The sequence below is a fragment of the Plutella xylostella genome, chromosome 17 (genome assembly GCF_932276165.1).
Source record: "Plutella xylostella chromosome 17, ilPluXylo3.1, whole genome shotgun sequence".
Taxonomy (NCBI): Eukaryota; Metazoa; Arthropoda; class Insecta; order Lepidoptera; family Plutellidae; genus Plutella; species Plutella xylostella.
This window is the reverse complement of record NC_063997.1, coordinates 1,663,034-1,679,203: the sequence shown is the minus strand read 5'-3', so window position 1 is coordinate 1,679,203 and position 16,170 is coordinate 1,663,034. Positions and strand designations below refer to the sequence as shown.

At 36.7% G+C, this 16,170-nt stretch overlaps 1 protein-coding gene across 1 annotated transcript in view; it reads right to left on the bottom strand.

The window, feature by feature from the left end:
- The window catches only part of LOC105383629, a 36,083-nt gene extending 34,725 nt beyond the window's left edge, over positions 1 to 1,358 (bottom strand). Inside the window, exon 1 of the mRNA XM_038109022.2 lies at positions 987 to 1,358. Within this exon, the coding sequence (XP_037964950.2) occupies positions 987 to 1,020 (34 nt within the window). The 5' untranslated portion in view covers positions 1,021 to 1,358. The remainder of the gene's footprint in view (positions 1 to 986) is intronic.
- Between the last annotated feature and the right edge of the window lie 14,812 nt (positions 1,359 to 16,170).

The window sequence follows — 16,170 nt, the reverse complement described above, 5'->3', positions numbered from 1 at the left end:
TCCACCACTACATATATTTATATAAAAGATATAGCAATAAAATAAATAAGAAGTAAAACATAAAATATTAATTTTCCAAAACATGTATTTTCTTACTTTTCACAAATTATCTATGAAAAAAGTTATGTTTTCTGTCTTTTTACATGGCACAACTACGTATTGATTTAATTAGATTAGGTTTATCCAGTTTTAAATTTTCCTCACTTCGTACTATAGAACTACTTGTCTAATTTAATGCTTATAATGTAATATGTATGTTCCTGAATTTCGGGCTACGCAACCCAAAAAATATCAACAACATAAAACAATAATTCACGTTTGTAATCCCTTACGTGGATATCGCAAACATGGATTCCGTTTTTTTTTTTTTACTTTGCGGTATTTGTTAGTTCCCACTCTACACGTATAGTACGGTCAGGTTTTTATGCCTTTTACTACTATGTGCAATTCAAACTCTAAAGCAGAGCTTTTACAAATTATAGCGTACCTTATGAGATTCTTCAGAGGAGACTCGAGCATAGGTAGCATCTCTAGCTTGCATCGCATCGCATGTGAAAGCCTAAACCACCACAAACAGTTTGTGTGGCCACTACAACCATGCTTCCTCATTCTCATACCCACACTTTAAACTTGTGAATTACCTAGTACATGTGAGTACCCCTTTCAAGGGTGGGGGTAAAAATATAGTCGATCGTCCTTGTATAGAAGTAGGTATATCGCACCCTCTTAATAGCTCTTCGGAGGCGATAAATCGGCTATCATCCCCTTTAAATTGACCCGGCTGACATGGATGAAAAAACGTGCTGAATTATGGGAAAAAATCCGAGACCAAAAAAAGTTGAATGGGACTTAAAAGATACATAATATAACAATTATATAAACGCACTTATTAATAACGATTCAATAACAACAGCTTTTTAAATTGTTGGTGAAGTATCAATATATATTTTATAAAGAATTTGTTTTTTACTAAAAAGTGTACTCACCTACAAAAAGCCCCAACACGAGTACTAGGGACATGGCGTCTGGTCTAAACGTTCATAGCACTGCAAACTATTTCCTCGCACTATGCATCACACTTTTCCGCTCAAACTACCCGAGAGCTCCATTGCCATCCATCATCCTCAGTTTCCACCATAAATAATAAATATAACAAACTGTAATAAAATAACTAACAATGTTTTAAAATTAGTAAGCGCGTGAATCCACGGCTTCCATGAATCCAACTGTGACTGTGACGCACGGGAAAAATGCTCAAAAAGTTTTTCAACACTGCACCAATCCAGCGTACGCGATGTTGAGACACGCGGGGCGATGCGGCCTCCGCGGCGACCGAGCACTGACTGCGGCAGGCAGCATCCCTGTCTCCCCTCCCCCGCGGGATGCCCTACTCCTCACCCCTACCCCTCCCTTATCGCGATTCCGTAATTAGATAAATGTCATTGCTGTTGTCTTGGAGTTTCTTTTCCCTCCAATTTTATTCCTCTGTAATAGACTCCTTGTCTTTTAAGAACCTCATTTACGTGTTTGTCGCGAATGATATTTTTTCCCCTTTGTGATACTGAGTGCCGTGAGGAGGCGCATGTGACGGGCTGGTTTGCGGCATTTGCCGTTATTTGCGGTTCACCGATGAAAGGGCCTAATGGTTTGTTTATGCGTGCGAGGATGGGACGCCTCTTTTTCATGTTTTACACGGGTTTTTTTTGTAAATTAGCAATTTTTCGGGTGCCTATTTATATCGTTTTTCATGTGACCATCAAACAGTAATCGCCTACTGCTGGACATAGGGCTGTTGATGAGGCTACAACAGACCACAGGGCAGCCTTAACTACGCGATGTTTCCCCTCTATTGTTCTTCACTCGAGAACTCCAACGGTTATCGGATCTCCTGCAGGTAGTTCCGGCTACAGCCACTTCAGCTTTCATAGGAACTACTCATTCCTGATAATACGCACCAGAATCATAGATATATGAATAGCACGCAGTAAATGTGTGTATTGTAAATGGGAGCTACTAACTAGCAATCAATACAGAACGCTCCTCTGCCTTTACAAATTGGCAATGCATGGCCCGACTTGAATAGCCTATAGAATAATGATAGGTACATGAGCCTACAATAGTCACATAGTTTCATGTATCCTTCCCGAATATTGTAGCGGTAGAATTTGAAATTCTGTCGGCATTTTGTAGCCTAAATTTGGCAGATTATTTTGGTTCAATAATATGCCGACAATTTATGATGACTATCGGCCTGTACAATGTGTAATGATTGCTTTACAATATTGAAACAAAACATTGCGTATTCCGACATAGTAGGACTAGAATAACATATAAAATAATTTTAGTAAGTTTTTTCTAGCAATTTACTATCAGTTCAGGTTCAGTGGTATACTGAAATGTTAGTGCTTATTTTATTTGTATCATGTTGGAGTGCCTTAAGATGAACAAAAGCTCACTCGAAGACAATAAATATTGTTTATGAAGCTGTGGTTTTAATAAGTACATGTATAATTCCATTAATTTTAAAGTTTTTAGTTGGTAATATTCTGATTCGCTGCTAAATATACTAAATATTGCAGATGGCTTCATAAAGCCTCTTCTGTTTTCCTTTTCCGTTTAGGAGTAATTTGGTGCTATTATCCATGGAACATTTTCATTGCTCGTGAATATATGTCTTCTTTACATACTCGGCATACTTAGCTCTTCCAAAGTTCAAAGGTGTAAAAAAGGTCTGATGACTATGACTACTAAGACTAAGCTAGTGGAAAAACTTCTTTCACCATTTTAGTTATAGGAAATATAACTTTTCCGTGTGTGCTTATAAGTAATACGTATATAATGGCCAATCCATATTTGAACTTATCACTTATATGGCATATTCTTATCGTATATCGATAAAATATAGAGTTCATTCACATTTAGAGTCTTTCGTCGATATTATTTATTCAGACAGAAACGTATTATTCATTACATTTTTGATAGGAGCTCCTGAACAGGTTTCCGTAATGGGCTATTCAGAAAAATATCTTCGTACAAAATGTGAATTAATAAATTACAATAATCCTAAAGTAAACTTAATTAAGTAATAGTTCAAAATCGATATTTACTTTCTACTTTTCTACAAAAGTATGTATGTGTTTTGTATGCCACGTATGAAGAAGATGATACATAGGTACTGTTTTTTTCGTGCAGTGACCATACAGAGATATTAACATTAAAAAAAACAACTCTTGTGACTCTACCCTAAGCGGAAATAAAATATAGTAAGTATACGTTTCAAGTTAATAAAATATATACTTAATACTGTTACTCCAATCGCACACTCAATGATTTCAATCAAAGTACTCTTTAATATTTATTCGCCTGAAAACGAACGGTGAGGACCTGCCTGAAAATATTCACGGTTCACGCTAATGCCGTGAAATGTTTAGCGTAGCGGCGGCTGAAGCTGAAGGCATCGCCTGAAATAAACTTGCTGTGGTCTGAATTTGGCTGTTTGAGGATGACCCCCGAGTCACCCGCTTTAGGCTTAGTATACCCATATAGCAACATCCTGTACTCGTATACAGGGTGATTCGGAGTGTTACGGAGCTCTTCATTCTGAATAACTTTTGTTATAATGACCTTGGGATATAACGAAAAAAAAGATGCTTCCCCATACAAAAATTGGTTGTTTACGTGACACTGTGTATGGGGAGTAGATATTTTTTTTTCGAGAATATCCCAAGGTCATTATAACAAGAAGAAGAGCTCTGTAACATACTTCCGGATATGCACCTACGAAAGACTATACTATATATATAAACAATATAGAGGCATAATACAGGGTGAGTCTTTCGTAGGTGCATATCCGGAAGTATGTTACAGAGCTCTTCTTCTTGTTATGCCTCTATATATATATATATATATATTAGTAGGTACTCGTAATGAAAATTTAAACTCGAGTTGGAGTCTGATATAGTCGCAGTGGGGTCTTTACCTGATACAGACATACCTACTTATAAATCATTTTTTTCAGTAAGCATTTACTGAGTTCCGTAGCACGTTGAATATCGCATCGCATGCCAGCGTTTCTGACTCGCAACTTGAAGTGTTTGCGCGAATCGAAACGGCGCTTTTTAATGGAACTACGCTTTTCAATCAGCCCGCTTCTTTGAAACCTATACCTACTGTCTGCTACCCACATCAGTGACGTACTTATCCTAACTAATATTATATCCTAACTAATATTATAAATGCAAAAGTAACTGCGTCTGTCTGTCTGTCGGTCTGTCTGTCTGTCTGTTACTCTTTCACGCCAAAACTACTGAATGGATTTCAATGAAATTTAGTATACATACGGTCTAGACCCTGGGAAAGAACATAGGTTACTTTTTATCCCGGAATTCCCACGGGAAAACTTTTTAAGGCGAAGCGAAGCGCGCGGGAACAGCTTGTCAAGTATATTTTATTTACACACCTACGAGTATGTCAAGGTTCTTGAGCCAGAGGAATAATTACCAGTAATTAACAACTTCTAAAATAAAAAATATGTACGATTTTACATCATGAAATTTTAAATAATGTATGTTAGCAAATATATTTTGTTACTTACTATTTATAGATAATGGTATCTCGCATAAAAAATGGATTAAATCAATCCTGAATCTAGCAGCAAACTTGACCAATTTTAATTGGACCGGCTTCAATACCTGTCACTCAGCTGTCATTGACGACGTGACAGTGACAATCGCGGCCTCGAATTGTAACACACCAAAATACAGGGTGTTCAACGGTCCCCGAAAGTGACAAACACATGAAACAGGAATAAATCATTCTTTATATGTTACGGAATCGCCGTCCGCAAAAAAATGCCAGGAAGTCCTCTATCACCCTGTTTAGTATTATTAACCCAAACGCTTAATATAAGATCGCTTTAGAACCAACCGCATCTAAAAAAAATACAGATAAACAAAGCAATAAATAATTAACTTTAATTTTGAAAGGAAGCAAAATCTGTTTATATCGTTTAAAATTCAAACGACACAAATAGATATATAAATTCACTAATATATTCCTCCTCAATATATAATTAATCTTTGCATTTTCGGCTAAGTTAAAAACCCTGGTGTAACTGTCTGCACTGTTTTATTTTCTCAATAAATCCTTGCGTTACGCCGTTGCTACTGCTTTTTTATGTTAATCCCGGCTGTGATGTAAGATAATATCATATTTATAGTGCTAAAACAAGACTGTTGGAATAGACATACATAAATCAGAATGTTTCTCCTCCTTTTATTTGTACTGTTATATGTTAATACGCCTTTTTTGTATGTATTATAACTATAAAGAAAAGATTGGCTAAGCATAAGCCTCTCTAAATACAGCATATATCATTGTATTCGAAGAACCGATAAGTATTGGGGTTGATCAGTTTTGTCTTTTAACTATTTCTGATATGCATTTAGTTGGTACCGAAGGTACCGTGGGTATTTCTGATATGCATTTAGTTGGTACCGAAGCTATTAAATCTTCTGGAGTTGATGTCAAAGGAAAAAATTCTTAAGTACTCATTACTTAAACACTTCTTTTGAGAACTACTTTTGTTTAAAGTTTAAGATAGTATATTTCCCTTGAGAATATTACATCAACATTCACTTAAAATATTAACCTAATTTTCTTATTAACAATTTACGATTGTACTTCATGCAAACTGAACGCGCTACGAGCTACGAGCTACGAATTACTTGCTACGAACAACGCGCTACGAACTGTTCATGTAAGGTTGAAAAGCTGCCCCTACAAGAGATCAGACCCCTTAGCATGAATTTTCATCGTGAACGTGAAGTAGAATTCATCGAGTAATTTTGTATGAAAATATGAACAGCGCCCCTGGCGGTCGGTAGCAGAACTAAAATTTCCCTACAAAATTCATCGAGTAATTTCACGTAACGTTCACGATGAAAATTCATGCTAAGGGGTCTGAATACTTTTCGACTTTGCGATCGTTTTCCAATACATTCATAAACTTTGTTCCTATATTATGTTTTGAAAATACATAACTATGACATTATATTCAATGTACGTTGGTTCATAGTCATTGTCACACTGTGGTCAGCTGGCGGACGGCAGGAAATGAAAGATGTCGCCAGCCGCGATCAGGGGAAGGCTTTTCATGTTAAAACTAACGCTTTAATGCTGTATAATTCAACTAGAAGTTTAGTAAATAAACAAAAGTAATACCTATCTACATAGATTAAAATAACTAGCAGTGCTAGTAAACTTTAGACAGTATAATCTAATGTACAACATAATATGTAGGTATATACTAATCTCCGCATTCGTAGAAAGTTTACAAGAGGCATGCAAGCATCATCGTGATACTCGAAGTTTGACTTTTCAAAGTCTTTGTATGTTTGCCCCTTTCTGTTCGGATACTGTCAAAGCAATGCAGCAATATAAGTAAGCGTCCGTCTATCAGTATCGTACGTATCGGACCAAACGGTCATAAATGTATGGAGAAACGGCGTCGGCAACGCCGATGAAGTGGACGCATTGGTGTGAATTTCAATACAAATAATGCTTAATGCGATGCGTCCGTAGCGTACGATGCGAAAGGTGGACGCTTATACCATAAGGTCGATCTTAATTTAAACTTCTTTCTTGCAACTCAGCGTAAGAAGAAAAATTATAAATAAAGTATTAATCCAATCACTTTGAACTCACAAAAGTGTAACTCGAATAAGAATCCACAGCGAAACCCAAGTAAATGGGTGCACTTCCCGAGTTGGAATAGTTTACAATAGCAAGAATGGAGGTTTTACACTCAATGAAAATGTGCGAAGAAATTCTAAACTTGCTCCTTTCAGATTTGTGAATGTTGGTACTCAAACACCATTCGAAACCTTTTGGAAGGCGTTAGAAAATCAATTGTTGGTAATAAATATAAATTAATAGGTATTATACCTACGTATTTATGGTTTTGGAATAGGCTACTTTCCTATATTTAAGTTTTTAGCTTGGATTAAAATAGTATACATAAATATGAACTTTATGAAAAAGGTTGCCTTTACTTATATCTTGTGATGTTTTCACTCGTTACTCGAGTGAGACGGCAATCTCCTCTCAGGATATTACCTCTACACAGTGATAAGTTAACACAACATGATCCGTGTTTTAGTTCAATCTTGAATTTATAACTTAATGGGAGAGGCGAGCCCGCGAGCTGTGCCTTTTCAAAAAGTTTTCCCGTGGGTATTCCGGGATCAAAAGTTGTTTCTATGTTAATCCAAGCTTTCAGTTTTCAGCCTACCAAGTTTATTGAAAATCTTTTGAGTATCAGTAGTAATATAGTTTAATCCCACAGGTAACCATTATCCTGACATTGTGGAACAGACCCTTTGACAAGCAATACGTATAAGTATTACGATCCATACTCATAAGACTAAATTACCTATCCATTTATTGATATCAGACGTAATTATGTATTTATATTCATAGACACTACACCTATTACAAATGATAACTTTCTCCCCACAGCGCGACTGGACCGAGCGTGCAACGATATAAAGTATACAGTATAAAGGCAGGTGCACACTGAGCGCGGGATTGTCTGAGACGGTTTCATTTCCGGTCGCGCGGCTCCGCCTGATCTCCGGACACCGACAACCTGACACCGCAGCTGGTTTTTCCGCTTTTCACCGGTGAGATCGTCCGGGTTTGTTATATTTTATGAAATAAAAATATGCTTATATCAGGCATAAAAATCTGTGGAACTATACATATTTTATACTAATGCATACTGTTAATAACAAAACAGTGAATATTTTGTAAAGTTTATTTAATTTTGTATGCATCATTGAAAAAGAGTTTTTGACATTACGCGACAGTAAGGTCAAGATAAATAGTCGTTGCTTAGCACTTGCTCAAACTAATGCTTAGCCAAGTACGACTTCACCTGAACTAAGTCGAGTTGCAATGCGTCTCTAAAATAGACACTACATAGCGTCTGCTCGGCTAAGTCACTGGCTTAGAACCTGTTATGTCAAATCTGCGTCAAATGTATATTTATTTATCTGTGGTCATAGTTTCATTCCGTAGTTTTTTAGCAAATTTGGTATAAATGTGCCTGAGAGCATAGAATAATAATTTCCTGAGAGTGTGGCAGTTAGTTTAGTTTCGTCTATTTATCTTGGCCTAATATTTGTATCTTCTGTAAGTGCTACTTACAAAATCTGTTGATACTGACAAAATTATGGAAACATCTGCAGATTCTACTGATCACAAAGTTATCGAATATAAAGCCTATAGAGCCAAAATTAACTAAGACATTTGTCCTAAGTTGTTCTAACCGCAAGATACGGACTCATTATGCAATAAAACGTTATAATAGTCGCAAAAGGAACAAACCTTCTCTCCCACTTTACAGCAAAAGATATATTGCTATTATTGGGTTAGAATAATGCAGCTTTTAAACGACTTTACGCGGATCGATCGTATGAGTTATGGTCTCGCTGCATATTGTTTGCCTTGTGTCTGTAAGTATATAAATGCATAAGTACTGTATTGCCACACAAAGTTTAGACCTGGTTTAAGTGATGTTAATACGTTATTTGACAGTGCTGAACATTTGTTTTACGTACACGTACTACACTTTTTGTGGTGAAGGACATCAGAGTTGAACTTTTTTTTCCATTTTTGTTTATTTATCTTCTACAACTAAGATACAGCGTTAATAATAGTAAGAACACTGATTGTAGGTAGCAGCAGTAGGTGGTGCGAATGCCAGCAATGGCACTTGTATGTATAAAAGATACTACTATTGTTTCTTGGATTTACGAAGCAGCTATGGCTGTCCCCTCTTTTCAAGAGTGGGGATATGGAGGACCCTGCAAATTTCAGACCTGTCTCGGTTCTTCCAGTTTTGAGTAAAATATTTGAGAGGGTCATACTCAATCAGATGCTTTTGCATTTCAATGAAGCTCGATTGTTTCATAGCCAGCAGTATGGTTTTACAAAAGGCAAATCAACAACCGATGCCGGTACTGCGTTAATTAAGCACATATTTGACGCCTGGGAAGACCATCACGATGCTATTGGAGTCTTCTGTGATCTGTCGAAGGCGTTTGATTGTGTAGACCATCAGACTTTAATTTCGAAACTGAGATACTATGGAATAGGAGGAAAGGCTTTAGATTTGATAGCTTCATATTTAGACAAGAGGCAACAAAGGGTCGATATTAACAATACTAAATCACAGGGGGCTCATGTAAAGATAGGCGTCCCTCAAGGATCTATTCTAGGACCATTTTTATTCCTCATTTATATTAATGACTTGCCTTTTATGGTTGGAAAATTGACTAATATAGTTTTATTTGCTGACGATACTTCTTTGCTTTTTAAAGTTAAAAGAAGTGAAAATAATTTTTATGAAATTAATTCTATTCTATCTGACATACACGATTGGTTTACCGTAAATAATCTTTTATTGAATTCTAAGAAAACGAAATGTATTAAATTTACACTGCCGAATGTTAGACAATGCGATACTAACATTATTCTAGATGGGAATAAATTGGACCTAGTTAATGATACTGTCTTTCTTGGTATGACTATAGATTCAAAGTTGCAGTGGGGACCTCACATTGCCAAATTGGCTGGAAGGTTGAGCTCCGCAGCTTTTGCTGTACGGAAAATTAGACAACTGACCGACGTTGAAACCGCCAGATTAGTTTACTTTAGTTATTTCCACAGCTTATTGTCGTATGGCATTTTGCTTTGGGGTAGAGCCGCTGATATTGAAACTATATTTGTATTACAGAAAAGAGCCATCCGCTCTATATACAAACTTGGTTCCAGGGATTCATTGAGAGAACTATTTAAAGAAATTAACATCCTTACAGTTCCATGTCAGTTCATTTTTGCCAATTTAATGTATGTACGAAAGAATATTTCCACTTTTGATACAATTGGCAGTAATCATGACATTAATACTAGGAACAAGCATAAATCGTTTTTAGGGTACTGTATTAGATTTTATAATAAGCTTCCAACAGAAGTTGCTCAAATGCCAGAGAATAAGTTTAAGTGTTACATTAAAGAGAAACTCAGTAAAAAAGCTTATTATAAAATTGATGATTACTTAGAGGACGTTAATGCATGGCTGTGATAAGTAGTTAGCTCTGCTCATATTATTATAATAATTATTATTAAGCTTATATGTATTGTATACCAACTAGTTTTAAGTCTTTTTTTGAAAAGATGGCTCAGGAGTTTCTTGCCTCCGTTCTTCTCCTTAGACAGAAAGAGCCCCCCCTTATCCGAACGGAGAGTAATTTGTAAAAATTGACGTTCATCAGAAAATTTTATATTTGTACGATGAATAAAAAATTTTGACTTTGACTTTGACTTATTATGCATGTCAGGGCTAATTATAATTTACCAGTGAAACCAGAAATCCAATGCACCTTTGCCTACTTAATATCATACAATGCTATTACTTTATCTGTGGGGGTGTAAGTACCTGCAACTGGCTCTCTCGAGTGGAACCTTTGTGCATATCCCCAAGGTCTAAACTGCCTTCCTAAGCTTGGACCATTTCCCACCACGCTGGTCCACTGAGGATTGGTGGGTTCACATATCTAGATGTGCCAAATCTAGATATGCAGCAGGTTTCCTCATGATGTTTTCCTTCACCGTAAGAGCGATGGTATATATTGTACTTAAGTTAAAAGAACTCATTGGTACATGTCAGCGCCGGGATTTGAACCCGCATCTCTTGCGTGAGAAGCGGGCGCTTACCCGACTGAGCTACCATCACTCACCGCAATATCATACAATATGCGTGTGGCGTGTATACTTGTGTTTGTAGCTGATCAAAAGTAAAAGTACCTAATTTTTCATTTCGTCTTCGCCAAGTGACGCTTCAAGGGCGCCGATCGACATCCGACGCGATACGTCAGCTCTCCTATTCAGAACCGCTATGCATTTGTGAGGCGATGGTTAAATAAAGTAATTTTGTTTTCTATTATAAGTAGTCGTATTTAAACCTAATGCACCGATTTGAAACTAATGAGCTTTTTTGTACCAAAATTTATTAAAAAAAAATTTTTTATTCGTGTACAAATACAAAGCAATCTATGTATCTAAATTTATGAACTCTCTTCAGAAAAAGAGTTCTTTTATGAATTTGAAGTCAATCTGTAAGTGTGTCTATTTAATTACTAACTATATAAAGGTAGGTAATAGTGAATTCGAATAAATATATTATAATTTATTTATAACAAAGAAAGAAACATTTAAATGACACACTGAACAATAAAAACAGAAACAAGAAAGAAAAAGAATACTACAAAAAAATATAAAAAACAGAAAATTATTAAATACAATACAATACAATCAAGCAATTTTGCTGTCCAGAGCGTCAAAACGGCACCAACTCAGCATGTGCTGTGGCCAAAGATAAGACATATCTTACAGCTACAACTCATCGAAACGCGGTCACATGGACTAGGTTATCAATTTCCACAACTGACATCTGCCTAGATATAGGAATGCTGCGAACCGAATAGAATCAGACTGGACAATCTAGACACGTCATCCGTTATCGTCACGGCGCTGTCTGTCCTCGTCACGGGGCAAGGACGACCTCAGGCTCCTCCACTCGATTTATCTTCCAAATTGAATCGTCCAGAGTGAATCTGTGATATGGTGACATTTTACTACATAGTTATTGATTATAATTTATCAGTAGTACGGGTTTTTGTTTATAAGTAGTGTAACTTTGTGTAACACTAACTGTAAAATTGGGGGTGAGCTGCAGCTGGCTAAAGACCATCGGTGGCCGACTTTGGTAGGAGGAAAATAGAACATACTGATTGCATACAGTCAGTCTTACTAAGAGTTGTTAGGAAATAGTATGCAAATAAGAAGAAAAAAAATCGAATTATCTATCCTACGTCATATCGTCGAGAACCCTTAAAGCATGAAAGTATTCATTTGGATTTAGATAGGTACTTCATAGCAAATCATGACACAGGTAAAATAGGTATAAATATCGATGTGTAAATTTTTGACCACGTAAGCAAGGACTATTAGGATATTACTCTATGATAAAAGCTCCTTACATAAACATGATGTGCTTGACAAAACCCACCCCTCCTAACAACACTGCTACAATTACTCCACAACTTTATACAACCAAAATACTCCTGGATGGGTTCTCATTCGACCGCCCAAAGCTCATTTTCTGTTGACAAAAACGAAAAACAAAGTTTCAAAAGATTTTTGCAGCGAACAATGGGAAATATTCGTGAAATTTGCGAATGATTTCGACATACAATGTTACTTTAAAGTTGTTTTCTTTGAATACTGTCACGGTCGCTGCCCCGGGGCGCATTGTGCCATCGGTACTTTGTAAATTGCGAGTTACTGCTGAAGGTATTCTATGTTTGTTGGTTTTTTTAGGAAAAATATTTAAGTACTCAGGGTCTATTGTCGACCATTCGCCTTTAAAGTCACTGTTAGTCGCGCGTCATAAGTCATAAGCGTCTAACTCAATAGAAACAGCGAACATTATGCAATAAATTTAACACTAGACTGAATAAACGAATGGCTGAAAGTTGGCTTCCTTTACATTTTTTAAAAGTATTTATTTACTTTTTTTACCTATATTTCTGATCCATTGTCAGCACCCGACTTATGGCCAAATGGGCACAATATGCATAGGTACTTTTAATTGTACATTGCTCGATGAAATATGATTGCCTCTATAAATTGTACTAGAAGAGATAATCATTACGACAGGCAGCCTAATCGCTAAAAGCAATCATTTACTGCTACAACATAATCCAGCTCCCATCGTAACACGGAACGACGTAAAGCCAAAACTGCAATCAATTAGAGGCCGATTCTGGGCCCAATAAAAGGGGAATAAAATCACACCCCTAATTTGTCCCACTCCCACTAGTAGAACAGTCAAATAATGGAGAAAAGCTGTATTTGCAATAGTATTTTTACCTAACAAAAGTTACCAAAACCAGACATCGCTTTTTCTTGTGTAAAAATGGCATACTTAATCTTGGCAAAATGTTAGAACTACTTAGGTAGGTTTTTTGTTACTTGTTAAAAACATAACACATACATAATGATATTATATAAGTGAATCCATTCAAAGATATATAGGTTAATGACGAAGCTATTTGTGGATCGTAGATTTTGAACTGAATTTTTACATTAAATATGCTTAAAAATACCTATATTCAAAGATTGCCTGTCAGACATCGCTTACGATATAAGGCCCCCTTTTTACCCTTATTAAGTTTCAACTTGTGTAGGTATTTTATTAATTAAGTATTTTCGGTGTACAAATACAAATGTACAAAAGAGTACTCTCTCATCTTGCAAAGGTGTACAAACATAATTTATTTATGTGTATTGTGTATATACGTATTTGTAAGTTGTGTTGTGAGTGTGTCTCATTCTCATCAGCCTTACTAGCACGGGGAGCATTTAAGACGTGACGTGACAAAAGTTCTCCGCCGCACTCGCTATTGAGGCCGCGTGATATGAGTGAACGCGATGCAAAACTTTTTGCCACGTCTTAATTGCTAACCTTTCTGGGCCGTACTTACATCTTCTTTATTTCCCTGTTCCCGCCCACATTACAGGCCGCAATAAAGGGCTACATTAAACACGCTCAATTACACACGGCGTAATCTATCGGAAACTATTGCCGTATTTTTAAACTCATTTATTTGTAAGTAGGTTGCAATACCTTTATTAGTGTTGTTGCAGTAGTATGGCACCCCAGAGGTAGGTAGATATTGGTGAATCCTAGTTGGTATCGGTGACAAAAGGAAAAAAAACGGATTTTAAAAATATCGCCAAATAACACTGCCCAGCTCAAAATATAACCCTTTTATATCTCTAGTCCATCCATCCAAAGGTTGTCTGGAAGAGATCGCTATAAGCGATAAGACCGCCTTTTGCACCCTAGTTAAGTGTCTATGTAAAATTGTTAATCATTTCTTGGTGTACAAATAAAGAGTACTCTATCTATCTATCTATCTATATAACATGGATACATAGGTGGAACGTGAATTATACTTACGTTTTTATCGGAGTGCATCGATAAAAAAGCCGTACATCCTGCGGCCGCTACATGGGTTCGTTATCGATAAACTCGTTTAATCTGTCTGTATTCCATCAATCAAGCGCTTTATTTATGGCGAATCACGATTATAATGACGTTTGTCTACGTCGATGACGAACTCGTGTAGCGGGAGCAGGTGTAGATAGAGAATTAGGTATGTAAGAATATTTCCATTTCAGATTTTACGTAGAATATTGAACCGTAGAGTTACAACTTACTACCACTCATTAATCCCTTGAGCATATTTAGCAAATAATATTGTTTGTCGGCAAACCATCGCAGAACGTATTGAATTTTGATATTATTATACAGGGTGTCCTTCAAAATTATCTTCTCGTTGCAATACGAAAGGGGAAGCACACACTTAGAAACACATCAGACATCAGTATATTAAATTGAGCATTAGGTATGTTTTTTTTTCTTCTGTTAGATAATAATGGGTTGTTATATTGTATGCATGTCTGTGTGTTGGTGACTATATAATCTTATTGATAAAACCTGCACATCTGACCACCCACATGTAGATGTGCAAAGTCACCAACCCCCGAAAAAAACGCACTCACGCCTTGTACTAATGTACTCCCTTGCGGGGTAGGCAGAGGTGCATTGCTGCACCCACTTTTCGCCAGAGTGTTATGTTAGTCCCAATGTAATAGGGGGCGGGCCTATTGCCATTTTACGGGCACATCCAAGACCTTAGAACAAATATCTGTGTTTAAACAAATATCTGTCCCAGCCGGGAATCGAACCCGGGACCATCGGCTCAGTAGTCAGGGTCACTAACCACTACGCCATTCGGTCGTCGTCATATTACTGAAACGTAACTATAGCTTAACCATTCCAATTCCATCATCCCTCCATACAGCATCCTGTACCCGTGTACCCAGTATCAATGTTTGACAATACGTCCTGAAATTACCCGCCAGTACAGAGCCCGCTCAGCAAACCTCAAGACAAGGCACGAGCCTCACGGAGCCATCCCCTAATTGAGCGCAGTACTCGGGAGCAGAACTACTGCACTCAGTGGCTTTAATAACTGTCTCGTTGGACCTTGGTGTAGAACCCAGAGTATTTAAAAAGGATTTTTTTTACGTGAAACATTATTTTTTTGGCAATTATGGTATGGGTATATTATAGGACTTTCCGGCAAATGACGCGCCCTAAAGCTGCATACAGACCAGCCCAACAAACGCCCAAAGATGGATATTTATCATACATAAGGGCAGATTGCAGCAACGAAGGTCAATGAAACCCATTCGTTGGTGTTCGTTTGGCCGGCCTGTACGCTGCTTAACGCAATCATAATAGTGTAGCTAGCTGTGCCATGTAACGGTTTATTATTATTTTGAAAAGCGAGTGGTTGAGAATAGGCCACCTGGGCTATAAACGCAGAAAAAGCCATAGAGATTGCGATAACAGCAGCTTTGTGCTTCTACGATAATACATTTTCTAAAAAAACATTGACTCTTATTTTATTTCAATTCCTATTTACATTATTTTTTATATTACACATCAACAATAATAATTTTATATTCACCTTAAATTATTGTAGCCATAACTTTAACTAACATCCCAATGGATTTAAGAGTCCCGAAAATTTTATGCCACAAATAATATTTAGCATAAATTTTATTTAGGCCTAAAGTAGTTATTATGATTATTTTCCCTGAGGTCCAACTATAACGACCTTATAGGTACCATACACATTTAGGCACTTAAATTTGAAGCCGAAATGCGTTGTAAAAGTTTCCAGTCTCAGTTGAAATTGTTCCCGAGGGATCTTATAGTTCTGTATCTAAATATCTCTCCTCAAAATAGCTAATATTCATTGTATTGAAACATAAAAGTAGTAGGTACCTACTTGAAATACTAGTGCGACTCTTGCAGTCGAAATAAGTATGTTTTAAAGCAAGTTTTTAATGTTCTTGTGGTATACATATATGATGGCACATAGGCCAAATTCGGCATTTTTGTCGTTATAAATGCCATGGAATTTTTACGATGCATCCCTTATAAATAAAGCTTTTGGTTCCATATTT